This window comes from Thalassophryne amazonica, chromosome 3 (assembly GCF_902500255.1).
Source record: "Thalassophryne amazonica chromosome 3, fThaAma1.1, whole genome shotgun sequence".
Taxonomy (NCBI): domain Eukaryota; kingdom Metazoa; phylum Chordata; class Actinopteri; order Batrachoidiformes; family Batrachoididae; genus Thalassophryne; species Thalassophryne amazonica.
In genome coordinates this window covers 14,742,254-14,762,145 of record NC_047105.1, presented here as the reverse complement: position 1 = coordinate 14,762,145, position 19,892 = coordinate 14,742,254, and the positions used below count along the sequence as shown (strand labels likewise).

The following is a 19,892-nucleotide window of genomic DNA, read 5'->3' as shown; positions in this document are numbered from 1 at the left end:
AAAAACTAGGAAAACCACCCTATTTTTTCTGGGTCAGGCTCAAAACGTCTCACTCACCCCTTGTAGAGAAGCTTGAATCTTCGACTGGACTGGATTGCTTGACGCAAGGACGTTTCGCTTCAAATCGCAGAAGCTTCCTCAGCCAGAACTGAACTGCAGACTGAGGTCCACCGGCACCCACTCTGGGGTGCTGGTATAGCCTTTGGTATAGCCTTTTGTGTAACAGCTGCGTAGTCTCACCTATGTAGTGTTTGTTACAGTTTTCCTGACATCTGATAGTCTGCTGTTCATCTCCACCTTAAAGACACTAACCACACGTTTGAGGACAAGGAAGTTAAAATCTTAGCCAGAGAAAAGAAATGGTTTGAGAGAGGAGTGAAGGAGGCATTGTATGTGAAACAGTTGAAACCCAGCCTTAACCGGGGAGGGGGTCTGAGATACGCTTTGTCCCCTGTTTACAATGGGGTACTCAGGTCTAAGCCATTTCAGTCTTTTGTTCATGGTAATGAGTCATTCACGTCATCAGGAGAGTTGTCTGGAGAGCCGTCAGGAGAGGCGTCAGTCCCATCGTTAGGCGCGACAGCTGCCCTGTCATTAGGAGGGTGCTAACTAGAACACAATAGATGCTAATTAGACCAATTGTTTAGTCACTAGCCAATAGCAGTCTGCCTCTCGGTAGGAGGGGTCTGGTTAGGTTTAAAACTCCAGCTTTGGTGGCTTCTGTTATTCGTCTCTACAAGAGTCAAGATAGAAGTCAGACTACCAGAGCAAGAATTTTAGCTGAGGAAGCTTCTGCGATTTGAAGCAAAACGTCCTCGCGTCAAGCAACCCAGTCCAGTCAAAGATTCAAGCTTCTCTACTATGGAAACCACCTGGACAACTGCGAGCCTTCACAGAAACACTCACCCCTTGTACAAACGTAATTCTTATGTTTACTTTGACATCTGCTTTGCTTTAATATTTAATACAGTTCACTACAATACTACAATAGCTAATCACAAATGGAACTTCAAACTTTACTGTGCATAAAAAGAAACCTCATGTTAACCTTGTCCAGAAGCTGCATCGGCTTCTGTGGTCTTGGGGCCACTTGGGTTGGACCATCACACAACTGAGATGTGTATTGTGGTCAGAAATGAACGCTGTGTGCTCTGGACCCAATGAAGCTGATTCAGGTGGAACAACTGACAGAAAAGTCTGCAGATTTTGTAAAAAAAATTTCCAGGCAGAAAAATAATCTTTAATGTATGAATAGCATGTACGTTAGCCAGAAAATTTTTAAAATATATTATGTTTTATGTGAAAAACACTGGTTTCAATAAGTAAGGAAGCTGAAGTTGGAATGAATAAAAACTAACTGTGGGTCTCTCTGTGCCATGATCACACAAGCTGTGGGAGAGAGAAGAATTGTCCAAACAACTCCTATCCAGTTAAAGTTGTCAGCACACAAACACTTCTTCCCCCACAATGCAACACTAAAGTGCATATGCAGTATTTTTTTGTTAAACATTTACTGTCTGTTTCCAACACACGAGGGACCTCATTTATAAAACTCCATAGACTCACAACTAAAACACAACCAAGGACCAAAACACACAAAGGTGAGCAGGCGCCTGAAACAAATATGTGCACACAAATTCCTTAATGTTTGTACATATTGTTTTTGCCAGATTTTACAAGGAGTGACTGACCCAGAAAAAGTAGGGTGTTTTTCTTCTTTTGTATTCTGAACAACCATAATTTCTCAAGAATGTATGAACTTTTGACTCACAGGGTGCAAAGTTGAGAAATGTTTGTTTCTCAAAATGCAGAAGATGGAGAAGCATGCCCTTCTCTTTCTCGATCAAGCTTACAACTTCTCAATCACCCCTCACATAGTGTGCAAATGGATGGTTCTCCATAAATCTTAATCATAATGAAGTTGTATGAATGTGCACAAGCCTGCTATCTACGCTCATCTTTAGCTATGAGTGGATGTACACACTACCTCAGTTATTTGCATACACAGTACAAGTACTGTGCACCAGCACAGAGCACCGTGCTCAAAGAGTGCAAACTTCCATCAACACTAATTTCCAATTCCACAAAATTTTACCTTGGAAAAACTTTTCAAGGTCAAAGTCCTGTTACAAGTGGCTTTTCATAAGTTAAATTTGATGTGATCAAATGTCAGGAGTATGTATTTAGTTCATGCACTTGAATAGAAGTGTTTTTTTGTTGTTGTTTTGGTGTCATCAGGTTTTTGTTTTGTTTTTTCAACTTTTTCGGTTTCTGAATTCTTTTTCAGATAATTTTCGCAGAACATCAGTTATCTCTGCTATGCATTAATTTGTCGTTGCTTTTTGTTACTTGGTTTCTGTCTGATAACTGGAAGACAAACAGGTATAAAATTGGAACCTCCATCCAATTTTGGTGGTGTAGTTAAATCCATAACAGAAAAAATGAGATCAACTGGAGCACTTTTGATTGAGATATGATGGAAAATGTACACCAAATGGGCTGTTCAAAATTAAATTCAAATGGCCACAAAATCCACAATCTGGATCAGATCCGGATCAAACTTTGTCAGGTGATAGTGAGTGCCAGTCTGCACATCACTTTCAAATATGAGAGTAATTGGGGCACGTTTGATTAAGATATAATGTAAAGTATACATTAAATGAGGTTTTCCATGTTAAATATAAATTACCACTAAATCTGTAATCTGTATTCGATCTGGATCAAACTTTGCCAGTCGATAACACTACATACACTCTCAAATATGAAAGAAATTTGATCTTTTTTGACAGTTATTAATTTTTAAAAATTCCCTCAATGTAAAGATAGGGATTTTTCCTGAGTTTGACCTATGACCTTGAAAATTGAATCCGTTCTTGCCTATTAGGATATGAATCTTCAGTAAAAATCCATATGCATGTTGGGAATTAAGTGCAGGTGTGGTTCAGTATCCATGCAGCAAGAATTTTTTTAGTGCTTCTCACTTGAGGCCCATTGTGTCTTTAGAATTTCCCCTTTGTGTTGGTCAAAGCTTTTAGGCGACTAATCCATGAAGCCTCTGCTGATCTGTGTTAGCTTGTGGTAAAGGTGGATGATCCAGCATGCATGAACTGGGATTTCTTTTGTAAACTTTCCAAATGGGAGGCAGGAGGAATAGTTTGAGAACCACCGATTGCAAATTTCCAAGATTAGCTAAATCATTTATAGTAGCTGTAAAGAGGGTAAAAGCTCCAAAAAGTCATACTGTATGTTTCAGTTCTGTGAAGTTCTACTCAGCTGGTGAGCACCTCTGAAAGGAATGACATGAAAGATTACAGGAGACTGTAAAAATTTAATTTTACCAGGTTTAATATTTAACAGAACTCTCAACGTTAGGAGCAGAAGTCTTCTCTCTCTTTTTGGGTGTGACTTTCTGTCAAACTGGTGGAAACTCCAGAAGCAGTTGGCTGATCAGAAATCAAATAAAATCAATTTTATTTATATAGCGCCAAATCACAGCAAACAGTTGCCCCAAGGCGCTTTATATTGCAAGGCAAGGCCATACAATAATTACGGAAAAACCCCAATGATCTGAACGACCCCCTGTGAGCAAGCACTTGGCGACACTGGGAAGGAAAAACTACCTTTTAACAGGAAGAAACCTCCAGCAGAACCAGGCTCAGGGAGGGGCAGTCTTCTGCTGGGACTGGTTGGGGCTGAGGGAGAGAACCAGGAAAAAGACATGCTGTGGAGGGGAGCAGAGATCAATCACTAATGATTAAATGCAGAGTGGTGCATACAGAGAAAAAAGAGAAAGAAACACTCAGTGCATCATGGGAACCCCCCAGCAGTCTAACTCTATAGCAGTGTAACTAAGGGATGGTTCAGGGTCACCTGATCCAGCCCTAACTATAAGCTTTAGCAAAAAGGAAAGTTTTAAGCCTAATCTTAAAAAGTAGAGAGGGTGAACTACAAGTAAGCCTGCAGTCTGAGAGCGAAGCGCTCTATTGGGGTGATATGATACCATGAGGTCCCTAAGATAAGATGGGACCTGATTATTCAAAACCTTATAAGTAAGAAGAAGAATTTTAAATTCTATTCTAGAATTAACAGGAAGCCAATGAAGAGAGGCCAATATGGGTGAGATATGCTCTCTCCTTCTAGTCCCTGTCAGTACTCTAGCTGCAGCATTTTGAATTAACTGAAGGCTTTTCAGGGAACTTTTAGGACAACCTGAAAATAATGAATTACAGTAGTCCAGCCTAGAGGAAATAAATGCATGAATTAGTTTTTCAGCATCACTCTGAGACAAGACCTTTCTAATTTTAGAAAGGTCTTGTCTTTAGAAAGGTCTTTAGGGTGGTTGGCTCTCACTGCGGTATTGTATCACTTCCTGTTCCAGAGGACAGCGGTGTTTTGCTGTATGTGTTAGCTGTTTAATCTGTGCAGTTAGATTGATCTAGATAACTAGAAAACTATTTGTTTCACAGTGTAATCTTCACGTGCCTTAACTAAAGCACTCCCTCTGCTGAATGACCTCTAAATTATTTACACATTATTCACTTTGTGTGTTGTTAGGAATCCGCTAGCTTAGCGCAGCTACTAGCTCTTAGCCGATTTAGCATGGCAGCTTCTCCTGTCTCTCCAGCACTTTTCTGCTCTGGGTGTGAAATGTTTAGTTATTCCTCGGCCTCCTTTAGCAGTAATGGTACTTGTAATAAGTGTAGCTTATTCGTAGCTTTGGAGGCCAGGCTGGGCGAATTGGAGACTCGGCTCCGCACCGTGGAAAATTCTACAGCGAGCCAGGCCCCTGTAGTCAGTGCGGACCAAGGTAGCTTAGCCGCCGTTAGTTCCCTTCCAGCAGATCCCGAGCAGCCGGGAAAGCAGGCCGACTGGGTGACTGTGAGGAGGAAGCGTAGTCCTAAACAGAAGCCCCGTGTGCACCGCCAACCCGTTCACATCTCTAACTGTTTTTCCCCACACTTATTGGCGACTCTGTTTTGCGAAATGTGAAGTTAGCGACACCAGCAACCATAGTCAATTGTCTTCCGGGGGCCAGAGCAGGCGACATTGAAGGAAATTTGAAACTGCTGGCTAAGGCTAAGCGTAAATTTGGTAAGATTGTAATTCATGTCGGCAGTAATGACACCCGGTTACGCCAATCAGAGGTCACTAAAATTAACATTGAATCGGTGTGTAACTTTGCAAAAACAATGTCGGCCTCTGTAGTTTTCTCTGGGCCTCTCCGCAATCGGACCGGGAGTGACATGTTTAGCCGCATGTTCTCCCTGAATTGCTGGCTGTCTGAGTGGTGTCCAAAAAATGAGGTGGGCTTCATAGATAATTGGCAAAGCTTCTGGGGAAAACCTGGTCTTGTTAGGAGAGATGGCATCCATCCCACTTTGGATGGAGCAGCTCTCATTTCTAGAAATCTGGCCAATTTTCTTAAATCCTCCAAACCGTGACTATCCAGGGTTGGGACCAGGAAGCAGAGTTGTAGTCTTACACACCTCTCTGCAGCTTCTCTCCCCCTGCCATCCCCTCATTACCCCATCCCCGTAGAGACGGTGCCTGCTCCCAGACCACCAATAATCAGTAAAAATCTATTTAATCATAAAAATTCCAAAAGAAAAAATAATATAGCACCTTCAACTGCACCACAGACTAAAACAGTTAAATGTGGTCTATTAAACATTAGGTCTCTCTCTTCTAAGTCCCTGTTAGTAAATGATATAATAGTTGATCAACATATGGATTTATTCTGCCTTACAGAAACCTGGTTACAGCAGGATGAATATGTTAGTTTAAATGAGTCAACACCCCCGAGTCACATTAACTGCCAGAACTCTCGTAGCATGGGCCGAGGCGGAGGATTAGCAGCAATCTTCCATTCCAGCTTATTAATTAATCCAAAACCCAGACAGAGCTTTAATTCATTTGAAAGCTTGACTCTTAGTCTTGTCCATCCAAATTGGAAGTCCCAAAAACCAGTTTTATTTGTTATTATCTATCGTCCACTGGTCATTACTGTGAGTTTCTCTGTGAATTTTCAGACCTTTTGTCTGACTTAGTGCTTAGCTCAGATAAGATAATTATAGTGGGCGATTTTAACATCCACACAGATGCTGAGAATGACAGCCTCAACACTGCATTTAATCTATTATTAGACTCAATTGGCTTTGCTCAAAATGTAAATGAGTCCACCCACCACTTTAATCATATCTTAGATCTTGTTCTGACTTATGTTATGGAAATTGAAGACTTAACAGTATTCCCTGAAAACTCCCTTCTGTCTGAGCATTTCTTAATAACATTTACATTTACTCTGACGGACTACCCAGCAGTGGGGAATAAGTTTCATTACACTAGAAGTCTTTCAGAAAGCGCTGTAACTAGGTTTAAGGATATGATTCCTTCTTTATGTTCTCTAATGCCATATACCAACACAGTGCAGAGTAGCTACCTAAACTCTGTAAGTGAGATAGAGTATCTCGTCAATAGTTTTACATCCTCATTGAAGACAACTTTGGATGCTGTAGCTCCTCTGAAAAAGAGAGCTTTAAATCAGAAGTGCCTGACTCCGTGGTATAACTCACAAACTCGCAGCTTAAAGCAGATAACCCGTAAGTTGGAGAGGAAATGGCATCTCACTAATTTAGAAGATCTTCACTTAGCCTGGAAAAAGAGTCTGTTGCTCTATAAAAAAGCCCTCCGTAAAGCTAGGACATCTTACTACTCATCACTAATTGAAGAAAATAAGAACAACCCCAGGTTTCTTTTCAGCACTGTAGCCAGGCTGACAAAGAGTCAGAGCTCTATTGAGCTGAGTATTCCTTTAACTTTAACTAGTAATGACTTCATGACTTTCTTTGCTTAGAGAAACAATTACTCATAAACATCCCAAAGACGTATCGTTATCTTTGGCTGCTTTCAGTGATGCCGGTATTTGGCTAGACTCTTTCTCTCCTATTGTTCTGTCTGAGTTATTTTCATTAGTTACTTCCTCCAAACCATCAACATGTCTATTAGGCCCCTTTCCTACCAGGCTGCTCATTGAAGCCCTACCATTAATTAATGCTTCGATCTTAAATATGATCAATCTATCTTTATTAGTTGGCTATGTACCACAGGCTTTTAAGGTGGCAGTAATTAAACCATTAATTAAAAAGCCATCACTTGACCCAGCTATCTTAGCTAATTATAGGCCAATCTCCAACCTTCCTTTTCTCTCAAAAATTCTTGAAAGGGTAGTTGTAAAACAGCTAACTGATCATCTGCAGAGGAATGGTCTATTTGAAGAGTTTCAGTCAGGTTTTAGAATTCATCATAGTATAGAAACAGCATTAGTGAAGGTTACAAATGATCTTCTTATGGCCTCAGACAGTGGACTCATCTCTGTGCTTGTTCTGTTAGACCTCAGTGCTGCTTTTGATACTGTTGACAATAAAATTTTATTACAGAGATTAGAGCATGTCATAGGTATTAAAGGCACTGCGCTGCGGTGGTTTGAATCATATTTATCTAATAGATTACAATTTGTTCATGTAAATGGGGAATCTTCTTCACAGACTAAGGTTAATTATGGAGTTCCACAAGGTTCTGTGCTAGGACCAATTTTATTCACTTTATACGTTTCCCTTAGGCAGTATTATTAGACGGCATTGCTTAAATTTTCATTGTTACGCAGATCAATCAATCAATCAATTTTATTTATATAGCGCCAAATCACAACAAACAGTTGCCCCAAGGCGCTTTATATTGTAAGGCAAGGCCATACAATAATTACGTAAAACCCCAACGGTCAAAACGACCCCCTGTGAGCAAGCACTTGGCTACAGTGGGAAGGAAAATCTCCCTTTTAACAGGAAGAAACCTCCAGCAGAACCAGGCTCAGGGAGGGACAGTCTTCTGCTGGGACTGGTTGGGGTATCATCTGCGTAACAATGAAAATTTAAGCAATACCGTCTAATAATACTGCCTAAGGGAAGCATGTATAAAGTGAATAAAATTGGTCCTAGCACAGAACCTTGTGGAACTCCATAATTAACCTTAGTCTGTGAAGAAGATTCCCCATTTACCCAGCTTTATCTATCCATGAAGCCAGAGGACACACACCAATTAGCTAAACTGCAGGATTGTCTTACAGACATAAAGACATGGATGACCTCTAATTTCTTGCTTTTAAACTCAGATAAAACTGAAGTTATTGTACTTGGCCCCACAAATCTTAGAAACATGGTGTCTAACCAGATCCTTACTCTGGATGGCATTACCCTGACCTCTAGTAATAGTGTGAGAAATCTTGGAGTCATTTTTGATCAGGATATGTCATTCAATGCGCATATTAAACAAATATGTAGGACTGCTTTTTTGCATTTGCGCAATATCTCTAAAATTAGAAAGGTCTTGTCTCAGAGTGATGCTGAAAAACCAATTCATGCATTTATTTCCTCTAGGCTGGACTATTGTAATTCATTATTATCAGGTTGTCCTAAAAGTTCCCTGAAAAGCCTTCAGTTAATTCAAAATGCTGCAGCTAGAGTACTGACAGGGACTAGAAGGAGAGAGCATATCTCACCCATATTGGCCTCTCTTCATTGGCTTCCTGTTAATTCTAGAATAGAATTTAAAATTCTTCTTCTTACTTATAAGGTTTTGAATAATCAGGTCCCATCTTATCTTAGGGACCTCATAGTACCATATCACCCCAATAGAGCGCTTCGCTGTCAGACTGCAGGCTTACTTGTAGTTCCTAGGGTTTGTAAGAGTAGAATGGGAGGCAGAGCCTTCAGCTTTCAGGCTCCTCTCCTGTGGAACCAGCTCCCAATTCAGATCAGGGTGACAAACACCCTCTCTACTTTTTAAGATTAGTCTTAAAACTTTCCTTTTTGCTAAAGGTTATAGTTAGGGCTGGATCAGGTGACCCTGAACCACCCCTTAGTTATGCTGCTATAGACTTAGATTGCTGGGGGGTTCCCATGATGCACTGAGTGTTTCTTTCTCTTTTTGCTCTGTATGCACCACTCTGCATTTAATCATTAGTGATTGATCTCTGTTCCCCTCCACAGCATGTCTTTTTCCAAGTTCTCTCCCTTAGCCCCAACCAGTCCCAGCAGAAGACTGCCCCTCCCTGAGCCTGGTTCTGCTGGAGGTTTCTTCCTGTTAAAAGGGAGTTTTTCCTTCCCACTGTTGCCAAGTGCTTGCTCACAGAAGGTCATTTTGCCTGTTGGGGTTTTTCCGTAATTATTGTATGGCCTTGCCTTGCAATGTGAAGCGCCTTGAGGCGACTGTTTGCTGTGATTTGGCGCTATATAAATAACATTGATTTGATTTGATTTGATTTGATTTAATTTTAGAGATATTGCGCAAATGCAAAAAAGCAGTCCTACATATTTTTTTTTAATATTGCATTGAATGACATATCCTGATCAAAAATGACTCCAAGATTTCTCACAGTATTACTAGAGGTCAGGGTAATGCCATCCAGAATAAGGATCTGGTTAGACACCATGTTTCTAACATTTGTGGGGCCAAGTACAATAACTTCAGGTTTATCTGACTTTAAAAGCAGGAAATTAGAGGTCATCCATGTCTTTATGTCTGTAAGACAATCCTGCAGTTTAGCTAATTGGTGTGTGTCCTCTGGCTTCATGGATAGATAAAGCTGAGTATCATCTGTGTAACAATGAAAATTTAAGCAATGCTGTCTAATAATACTGCCTAAGGGAAGCATGTATAAAGTGAATAAAATTGGTCCTAGCACAGAACCTTGTGGAACTCCATAATTAACCTTAGTCTGTGAAGAAGATTCCCCATTTACATGAACAAATTGTAATCTATTAGATAAATATGATTCAAACCACCGCAGCGCAGTGCCTTTAATACCTATGGCATGTATGAAATGTTCTAGTCTGAGGATCTTCATCACTCCCACACCTTGAATTATCTTGTCTGTGGTGCCTTTTCTCTACCCATTTGAATCTGTGAGTGCAGCATTGTAAATAACACAGCAAAGGATTTGTGAAGAAAAAACGAACTGGCTACATCAGCATTTACGGTGTGTGCAGCCAAGACAAAGCCAATTACTGGACGAACTCTACAGACACAAAACAACACTGTTCTCATCATTTACCACTTGCTTTATTCTCACACTTCAAGAAAGCACTGTTTGAGGCAGCGTGCACTTTGTATCTTGAGGTGATCACACTTTTATATACACACTTGACTTTTTCTAACGTGCCACCAGTTCATTTTCAGCAGTGAGTTTTACTTTCTTGCTTCGAGTTTCAGGCACTCAAGACTCGGTCACATTTGATGGGTTTTTATCAACTCAACTCAACTCTCCAAAGTGCCCTGGTGGGTCAGAACAGGAATGGGTAGATATTCTGCAAACTCCTTCAGAGTTCCCATCACACTTTTTGAAGGTTTTCATCTAAGGACAAAACCAGAAGTGTTATCAAGTTTTACTCCATTGTTTTGTGTTTATGTTGGCAATTTTAAGTGTTTGGTTAATGCGACTGGTCAAATCCACAAGTCTCAAATGTAATGATTTATCTACTGCAGCCAGGTGAAACGTGAGCATCCCCTTGGCCTTCACCTGCCCCTGGAGTTCTCAACACTGAGACAGATGTTTGCTGGCTCATGCCCAGAAAAATACACCACATGACAAAAATGTTGAAGCTGGTGCTTCCTCACAATGCAAGTGATTCTCCTGAGTCTTATTGAGTAACTGTTCCTGTGGTACCCAAGGATCCTATAAAGAGACCTAGTACCAAAGACATCCAGTCATCACCCCAGATCACTGGTTAGCATCTACATTTTACAACCAAACAGTAAGACATGTAGCACCACAACTCTAAAGACCTGAACCTTCATTCTGCTGCAAACACACGGCTGTCAACAAACATCTCTGTTCATTGACCTCATGAGCCTGTGGACTCTTCCCAGGTGTCTCTTCAGCTCAAAGGCCGAGGACTCAGGGCCTTGAATGTCACTGCTGAGATGAATTCAACACTTTCACTGCATACAGATCCAGTTTTGTTGAGCAGTCCAGGAAGTCAAGGAAAGTCTGGAGCTTAGTCTTAATGCAAGACAATCGCAAACCCATACACTCCCATTCCTCACTCAGCTTCTTAAGTGCTGCAGTCAGCATTGATTCTATAAAGATAACAGCATAAATATTTGGTTTTTGATTTCCTCTGTCCACTGATCAGCATAACATATAGCAGACCCACAGATTTGGGCCTTTGAGAATTACGGTAAAGATAAACTCAATTAGAAGTGCATTGTTGGGTTTCTGTGTTGTGTTGATGGCGGTGGTGTGGTGGCTTAGTTATTAGCACTGCTGCCTCATGTCAAGAAGGTCCCAGGCTTTTGCTTTCAGCCTGGTCCTTTCTTTGTGTATGGATGGGCCAATAAAATGTTACTACTTTTTTTTAATTCGTACAATTAGAGAGTGTAGTACAATAACCCACAGACCACTGAGGCCCTGAAGACCAACATCCGTCAGGAAATTCGGAGAATCCCTCTTGAGATGTGTGGCAATGTCATCACAAACTTCAATGTGCGTGTTGCAGCTGTAATCCAAAGAAGAGGAGTGTGGTTTGAACGTGTCATCAATTATTGAATTGTGTGGAAAACAAGAGACAAAGTGGGAAACTTTTGGTTTCAAATGTTCATTTGATGCTTCTGTTACAAGACTGTAAATAAAGTTTTCAAATAAGTTCTCATTTCAAAAACTTGTGTACGATCAAAAAGTGGTAACATTTTATTGGCCCATGCTGTAGTTTGCATGTTCATTCCATGTTCATGAGCGTTCCGTCCAGGTGCTCTGGCTTCCAAAGACATGCAGGTAAACTGGTGATTCTAAATCACAAATCTGGTCCTTGGGTACAACTAACCTACACATTTTCCATCTCTCCCTGGTTAGTGCTGATTAACTCATTCAGCTGTCTGTTAGTTAGAACTTACTTGTGTGAAGCACCTTGAGGCAACTCTGTTGTGATTTGGCGCTATATAAATGGAAAATAAATTGAAATTGTTAGTACTTGATTAGCTGTGCACAACCAAATGAACTAATGGAAAATGTGTAGGTTAAAGGGTACTTCAGGACCGGGTTGAGAACCACTGCTTTAAATCAACCGTAGGTGTAAGTGTGAATGTTTCTGTGTGTTTTGGTGCGCCAAGAGTGTGATAGACTGGCGGCCTGTCCAGGGAATACCCAGTCTCTTGTTCCTCTGGCTCTGGAACTTTCAACTGGAATAAGCAGGTTGAGGAAATGGATAAATGTTACCTGTGTATTGTCTTTTCATCATACCAGAGATTAAGTTTCATGGATTACAAATAAAGCTGTTTGAAACCGAATTCTTTAAAAAAAATGTTAACATGACGTACACAGTTTTGCTGACTAAAACTGACTCTGCTGGGATAACATTTGTTCCCAGTCTAAATAGAGTAAAAAACATTCTATTGTAGAGTAAAATCAGCTCTACCGGTGTCGCCGACCGAACAGTCCCCCCCGTCCTGCCGTCTCCATTGCACATGCATCATTTCAGAGCACAGCTGCTCTGTGGATGGACTGTCTTTACCCAAAGCGATCAAATGGATTAATAGGATTATTAACCATCAGATGACAAGGTAAAAGTTCTTAAATCATTCTAAAGTCAGTTTTAAGCAGAAACAAGGCTGTTTTAAGCAGGAACGAGGTGATATTCCATGATGCTTTGAAATGACGGACGGTCAGTGAATGCAACAGCTAGCAGCTTGTGTAGCTGTGGCCATAGAGATCCCATAATAGATAGGTATTTTGGTCACATAGATTCGATTTCTGATGTCAGATTTATCATAACTGTTGATCCTTTCTCCCTATAAGGCTGCGAATGGAACGTAAAGTGGGACTCCTCTCAATAGAAAACTCATCTCACGTCTCTCAATTGACCTAAACACAGGTTTTCACGTCTTAAATGTGAATACGGCAGAGAACTGGGCCAGAGAATCGACCGTGATTACAAGCGCAGAGCATGCATTTTCCACTGACAGCTGCAGCGCTTCAACCTTCCAAGATGGCAGGGCCGCAATCCGCTCGGGACAGGCCTTTTGTACAGCTCAACCCTATCTAGTAAATCTGTTGCTGCTGCGCTCTGATCGCTTCCTCGGCCTTTTCTGATGAAATAATGCTGAATTTATGTGGAAATGATTTTTGTACAAAAGCTTCAGATATCTGTCGCTGAGACAGATGATGACTGGATTGCAGTTTGAAGCAGAAATGAGGGGTTAATCAGTTAACCACAGCTGATGAAGCATGCGCAGGGCTGACTGAGTTTTAGGGTGGGCCGTTCGGTCGGCGACACCCTCAAGTCAATGCAAGTGGTTTTACTCCAATAAGAGTTGATTTTACACTATGTTGACTTGATTTGGCCCCATGGTAGAGTATATTTAACTCTATTTAGACTGGGACCAAATGATATCCTAGCAGAGTAAATTTTAGGCAGTGGCCATTGGCTAAAAGGGTGGACGATGGAGAATGGACATAAGTTTGTTACAGGATGACCAATTTGCCTTAAAACTTGGGGAAGATATAAGAATGTTTAGGAATTAAATAAAGGAACAACAGAGAGATTATCCATGGTGTGGAACACTCTTAAAGCATTCATCAGAGGAAAGTTTATGGCAACACATACCATCATTTCAGTCTTATCAGAGTTCGAAAACAATCCCAAAACGCCGCAGAATATGACAGAGGGGTGCAAGATAAAGGGAGAAAAGCAAGGGGCCTAGGATGGATCCCTGTGGAACCCAGAATTTATGTCATTAAAGCTAGAGGTAGTGTTATTGTGCAAGACACATTGAGAATGACTGGACAGGTATGATGTCAACCATGCAAGGGGACTTGATCTACGGTATCAAACGCAGCTCTAAGATCTAACAACACCAAAACCGTAGTGGTGTCACAGTCCATTGCTCACAAAAGGCCATTCACTACTTTAGTGAGTGCTGTCTCTGTGGAATGATATTTCCTAAAAGCAGACTGCAGTGGCTCAAAGAGATTATTCTCAGTAAGGTGGTCCACAAGATGCTGCGATACCATTTTTTTTCCAGAATTTTACAGCAAAATGATAGATTTGATATCAGCCTGTAATTTTTCAATACACCAGGGTCAAGATTAGATTTCTTAAGTAATGGTTTAATCACTGCAGATTTGAAACATTTAGGAACAGTTTAGTTCAGTTTAGTTGTTTAGTTAAGAATTCATTTAACCTCATTACAAATACCTTTTCCAAAATTTTAGAAAATTGTGGTAAGAGGGAAATTGGACTACAATTTGAGAAAACATGTCTGTCACCAGATTTGAACAGTTGTATCATTTTAGCTATTTTCATTTTGAAAGGAAATTTTCCTGTCATTCATGACAAATTACAGATATATGTTAAAGGCTTAACAATACAATCAATAATATTTTTAACCAAAAACATATCAAATTGTCAATCTCAGTTGATTTTTTCCCTTAAGTTCATGAACTATGTCAGTAGTTTCTTTTTCATCCATTCCTTTAATGAACATTGAATCAGAACTGTTTTTATTGTTTTGCTGTGATCCAAAGGCCAAGTTTTAGAAGATACAGTACAACTGAATTGAATAATAATAATAATAAAAGTAATTTATCCTTAATAGAGGTAAGCGAGTAGAGAAAATTGAATGATTGTACTAAGATAAGATAAGATAAAACTTTATTGATCTCACAGAGGAGAAATTCACATGATGGCACGTTTTTGCACATCTTCTCTTGACGGGATTCCTGCGTTGTTTTTTGAAGCTTTGGCTTTTTCCTCCCCGGGTTTTCTTCTCCCACAGGTGTTTACAGTATGTGTCACATGATGCACAGATTGTAAAGTCCACAAAGTGAGTTTGTGTAAACTGCGGCACTACAGGAAGGGGCAGGATGAAACGGCGATTAAAAAGTATCAAACGCCGTTGTTCGTGTTGTTTCTGTCGTCATGCGAATTCTCCGGGAGCGCTCCCGGAATTATTCGACATGTTGAATAATTTTTTTCGACGATTCCCGGTAAAGCCGGAACTAAGCCACGCCCCCTAGTGCCGGTGTTGACAACGGCGTTTGATCCTTAAGATGGCCAAAAACTCTTTGGGACGCTTCCAGGAGCTCTTACCGTCTATGTGTAAACGGGGCTTAACTGTCTCATCACATTTGTATACACTGAACCTCTACCAAAAAGTGGGAATTTGTTTGGTGGCTTGATGTTGACTGTTCTTTGCATGCATACACACACACACACACACACACACATGCATGCATGCATGCCCAGCTGAACATATTAAAGTGCTCAGCTATGGCGAGCGCCTGCCACTGTTCCAACAGAGGTCCCCATCTGAAGCAGGCGGCAAGGACAATTGTTCCTGTATTTTGGGAATAAATCACGCGGGCTAATCTGACTCGCTCCGCCCCACTTCGATTATCACTGTTGACAGATTATCTGAACACAGAATACAGAGCGTGCTCACTTCCTTGTTCACAATGATCAAACCAGGCTTTTATGTTATCACCATCTTAATCAGAGTTGGTGGGTTTTTTTCTTTCTTTCTTTGTAGAACTTCACTTTTAACCTTCTACATTAGACACTTTGATTATATTAAAATCTTAATTGAAATCTTAATTTAAAAATTTCACTAGCGTGTTACCTGCGGGGATCCACGGGTTCCAGATTGGTAGTGTTTATAAAATATGACATTTTTCAAGGATGGTAATACATTATGCAAAGTTCCTGATATGATTTTAACTTAAAGTGCAGAAAAGTAAAATGAGAAAGTTTTGTGAATAATTGTATTTATTATTTGGCACATTAGTTGCTGTCATGTTTTACAACTGGCAAGGTTGAAGTATTTCCTTTGTTCAGAGCTTGTCTAGTTACCAGGGGCTGATTAATGGTGATATCAATGTCACTGTTGTTACCTAATGTCCCTAATTTCTTCAAAAATATTAGTCCTATACTTTCCGTTTTCGCAGCATTCGTCCTTGATCCAAAATACTTAAACATACCAAACGGCAAATATCAGCTCTCCCCAGTTTCTCTGTGATCAAAGTTACACGCCCATGTACACAGAGGCCACTTGGTTCTTAATGTAATATATAGATGATATATACCTCCCCCTGCTGGAATGGCATTTGAGTCCAGAATGTAATCATTAATGCCCATTGTTCACTGTTGTTACCTAATGTCCCAAATTTCACCAAAATATTAGTCCTATCAACTTTCTGTTTTCACGGTGTTCATCCTTGATCCAAAATACGTAAACATACCAAATGGCAAATGTCAGCTTTCCCCAGTTTCTCCATGAACGAAGACATATGCATGCATAGAGGCCACTTGGCTTTTAATAATATAGATTTTCTGTTAGTTATAATTACTCTGTCTGATTTAATTTGTAGTTTCTATGTACTGCTGTCAGTTATTGATGCAACTGTTACTTGTATTTTAATGTTTTTTTATTGATTTATAATTGATCAAATTATTGTTTATTATTGTAATTATTATTTATTGGTTGTTGTTTTAGTTTTTTTTTTTTTTTTCCCCAGACTCCCAGAGGTGCGGATCTCAGACAACGGGCCTTATGAATGCCATGTGGGAATCTACGATCGGGCAACGAGGGAGAAGGTTGTTCTGGCTTCAGGGAATGTTTTTCTTACTGTTATGTGTGAGTACCATCTCTTTACTTTATGTATATGTGTGTTGTGTGTGTGTACGAGGTGTATTAGATAAGAAACCGACACTTTTATTTTTTTTTAACTATATGGATTTGAATGACGTGCGATTACACCAATCATGCTTGAACCCTCGTGCGCATGCGTGAGTTTTTTCACGCATGTCGGTGACGTCATTTCCCTGTGGGCAGGCCTTGAGTGAGATGTGGTTCAGCCCTCTCGGCTGAATTCCTTTGTTTCACACGCTGCTTGAGACGGCGCGCGTTGCTTTATCAAAATTTTTTCTGGATCTGTGACGAATATCCGAGTGGACACTATTCGAGAAATTTAGCTGGTTTTCGGTGAAAAGTTTAACGGCTGATGAGAGATTATGGGGTGTTTCTGTCGCTGTAAGGACTTCCCATGGAGCGGGACGTCGCGCAGCGCTTCCAGGCGCCGTCGTCGGCCTGTTTCGACCTGAAAACATCCTAATTTAAGGCTTAATTCATCCAGGACGTCGTGAGAGAACAGAGAAGATTCAGAAGAGGTCAGCATGTGGACTTTATGCGGACATTCCACTGTTTAAGGACATTTTGTAATGAAAGACGTGCACGCAAATTCGCCGAGTCGTTTCCGTGACGACTCAGCGAATCTGTGTGCACCGCGACAGGAAAAACACCTCCGTGTTGAAAACCATTTGTAAAATTCAGGCGGCTTTTGATGGCTTTCAACAAGTGAGTAACTGAGAAATTGTTTAACAGCTTGGGCATGTTCCAACTTGCCCGTTAAGGTTTCCAACGGAGGTGTTTTTCCTGTTGCGACCCCCCGCGTTCGGGTCCGGCCCGACATGCGACTCTGCCCGCACGTTCTTTCATTACAAAATGTCCGTTAACAATGAAATGTCCGAATAAACTCCTCATGCCGACTTCTTCTGAAAGTTCTCTGTTCTCTGACGACTTACTGGGTCAACAGAGCCTGAAATGTGGAAGTTTTCAACTTGAAATGGCGAGATGCTGCCGCCTCGAAGCGCAGATCGCCATCAGGCGCCGTGGGCCGTCCTTACGGCGACACTACCAGACCAAAATCTCTCCTCAGCCGTTAAAATTTTTACCGAAAACCAGCTGAATTTATCGAATGGTGTCCACTCAGTTGTGCCTTACAGTTTTTGAAAAAATTTTTATCAAACAAAGCAGCAGTCTCTGAGCCATTCCTAAACAATGAAAAAATGACGAGAGGGTGGGTGACTCCTCACTCAAAGACTGCCCACAAGCGAATGACGTAACCGACAGGCGTGAAAAAACTCTCGCATGCCCACGAGGGTTCAAGCATGTCTGATGTAATCACACGTGATTCAAATCCATATGGTTTTTGAAAAAAATAATAAGGTCGGATACTTTTCTAATAGACCTCGTATATATACATATACATAGATATACATACATATATACATACATGCATATACACAAATGAATGTTACTGAACAAGTTCACAATTACAACTGACAACACAAAACTCATCGTACTTCATTAGATACATATCTTGAAAACATCATTTTTTTATATTGGTTTTTAAACTGGTTGATATTTGGACATTGTTTGAGTTCATCCGTCAGGTTATTCCATAATCTAGGGCCACACATGGAGACCTTTCCTGGTCGTCCGAGCGCCAGCAGTTTTAAAATGATACAAGCCCTGTAAATTATATTTTCCTTCTCTCTCAGTAAAATATTCTTGAATTCTAAATGGCACTTCTTTATTTTTCACTTTGTGCATTAATTGAACAGTCTTGAACAAAATCATATCATTAAGTTTTAATATTTGAGATTTAATGAACAGTGGGTTGGTGTGGTCTCGATAACCTGCATTATGAATTGTCCTTAATGCTCTTTTTTGAAGAATGAATAATGGTTGCAATGTAGTTTTGTAATTGTTGCCCCAAACTTCAGCGCAATAAGTCAACTGGATGCAACCAATGAACAATAGAGAGTATGTAGTGCTCTGCAATCAAGAACATGCTTTACTTTATTTAATACTGCAATACTTTTTGATACCTTCATTTGAATATGTTATGAGCTTTCCAATTAATTTTTTCATCACTAATGACACCTAAAAATATTCCCTTTGACACGCTCTATGTTTACCCCATGTATATTTAACTGAATTTGTATGTCTTTTTTATAATTTCCAAATAAAATCAATTTAGTTTTAGACAAATATAATGATAATTTGTTAATATCAAACCATCTCTTTAACTTTACCTTTGATTACCCTGCTCTCTAGAGCATATCTCCACCTTTCCAGGCTATGGTCAACCTGCACTCTACTCGCACTGCAGATAACCATGTAATTTGCAAACATCATAGTCCATGGAGACTCCTGTCTCATCTCATCCATCAGCCTGACCATCACCATTGTGAACAAGAAAGGACTCAGATCTGATCCTTGCTGAAGTCCCACCTCTGCCTTGAATTAATCTGTCATTCCTATTGCACATCTCACTGCTGTCACAGTATCCTTGTACATATCCTGCATCACCCTGACATACTTCTCTGCCTCATTCATTTGACACATAGTTATTCCAATGGTGCCCAAAGAACCTCTGAAATGTCTGAGTCCCAAAGAATTGCGTTAGATAATTGGTTAATGTTATACAACCACACAGTAAGACTAGAAGCAGTGGAACACTAAAGACTTGGACCTTTGATCTCCTGCAAATTTATCCATATAAAATCCATGCATCCATTAATACACCAATTACATGCACTTTTATTGAAAATATTCAACTTGTAGTCTAACAGTTGTACCATATTGCAAGTTGCATCAGTTTGCATCCATGACAACTATAAATCATCTAGAGTCACTCTGGATGATTGAACATGTTTTTGACTGTCTTTGACCTCACACTGAAATGAAAAATTGATTCTTCTCCCTCTTATCTTGTGCTTATCTTTCAGTACTTGTCAAAAACATGTTCAAAAATTGCTTATTTTTTTCCATAATTGTGTTTCAGGACCTGATCCTGAAAATAGGAAAATATTTTTGGGAGCTGTACCCAGTACACAGGAGAATGCATACGAGTAATTTTGTTAAAAGAAGTGCAATTGTGGGTCAAAGGTTTATAACTGGATTGAAACAGTGGCTGAATTTGACATCTATCTATCACATTAGAAATGTGAGGGAGGTGAAGGGAGTGACTGTAATCTGCAACAACACAAAACTGATTA

The 19,892-nt window shown here is 40.2% G+C and overlaps 1 protein-coding gene across 2 annotated transcripts in view; it reads left to right on the top strand.

Annotated features, from left to right (window-relative positions):
* Window positions 1-19,892, top strand: part of igsf21a (immunoglobin superfamily, member 21a) — a 930,426-nt gene that overhangs the window by 580,916 nt on the left and 329,618 nt on the right. For both annotated transcript variants that reach the window (XM_034165871.1, XM_034165872.1), the window contains one exon: window positions 16,565-16,683. In XM_034165871.1, the coding sequence (XP_034021762.1) occupies window positions 16,565-16,683 (119 nt within the window). The remainder of the gene's footprint in view (window positions 1-16,564; window positions 16,684-19,892) is intronic.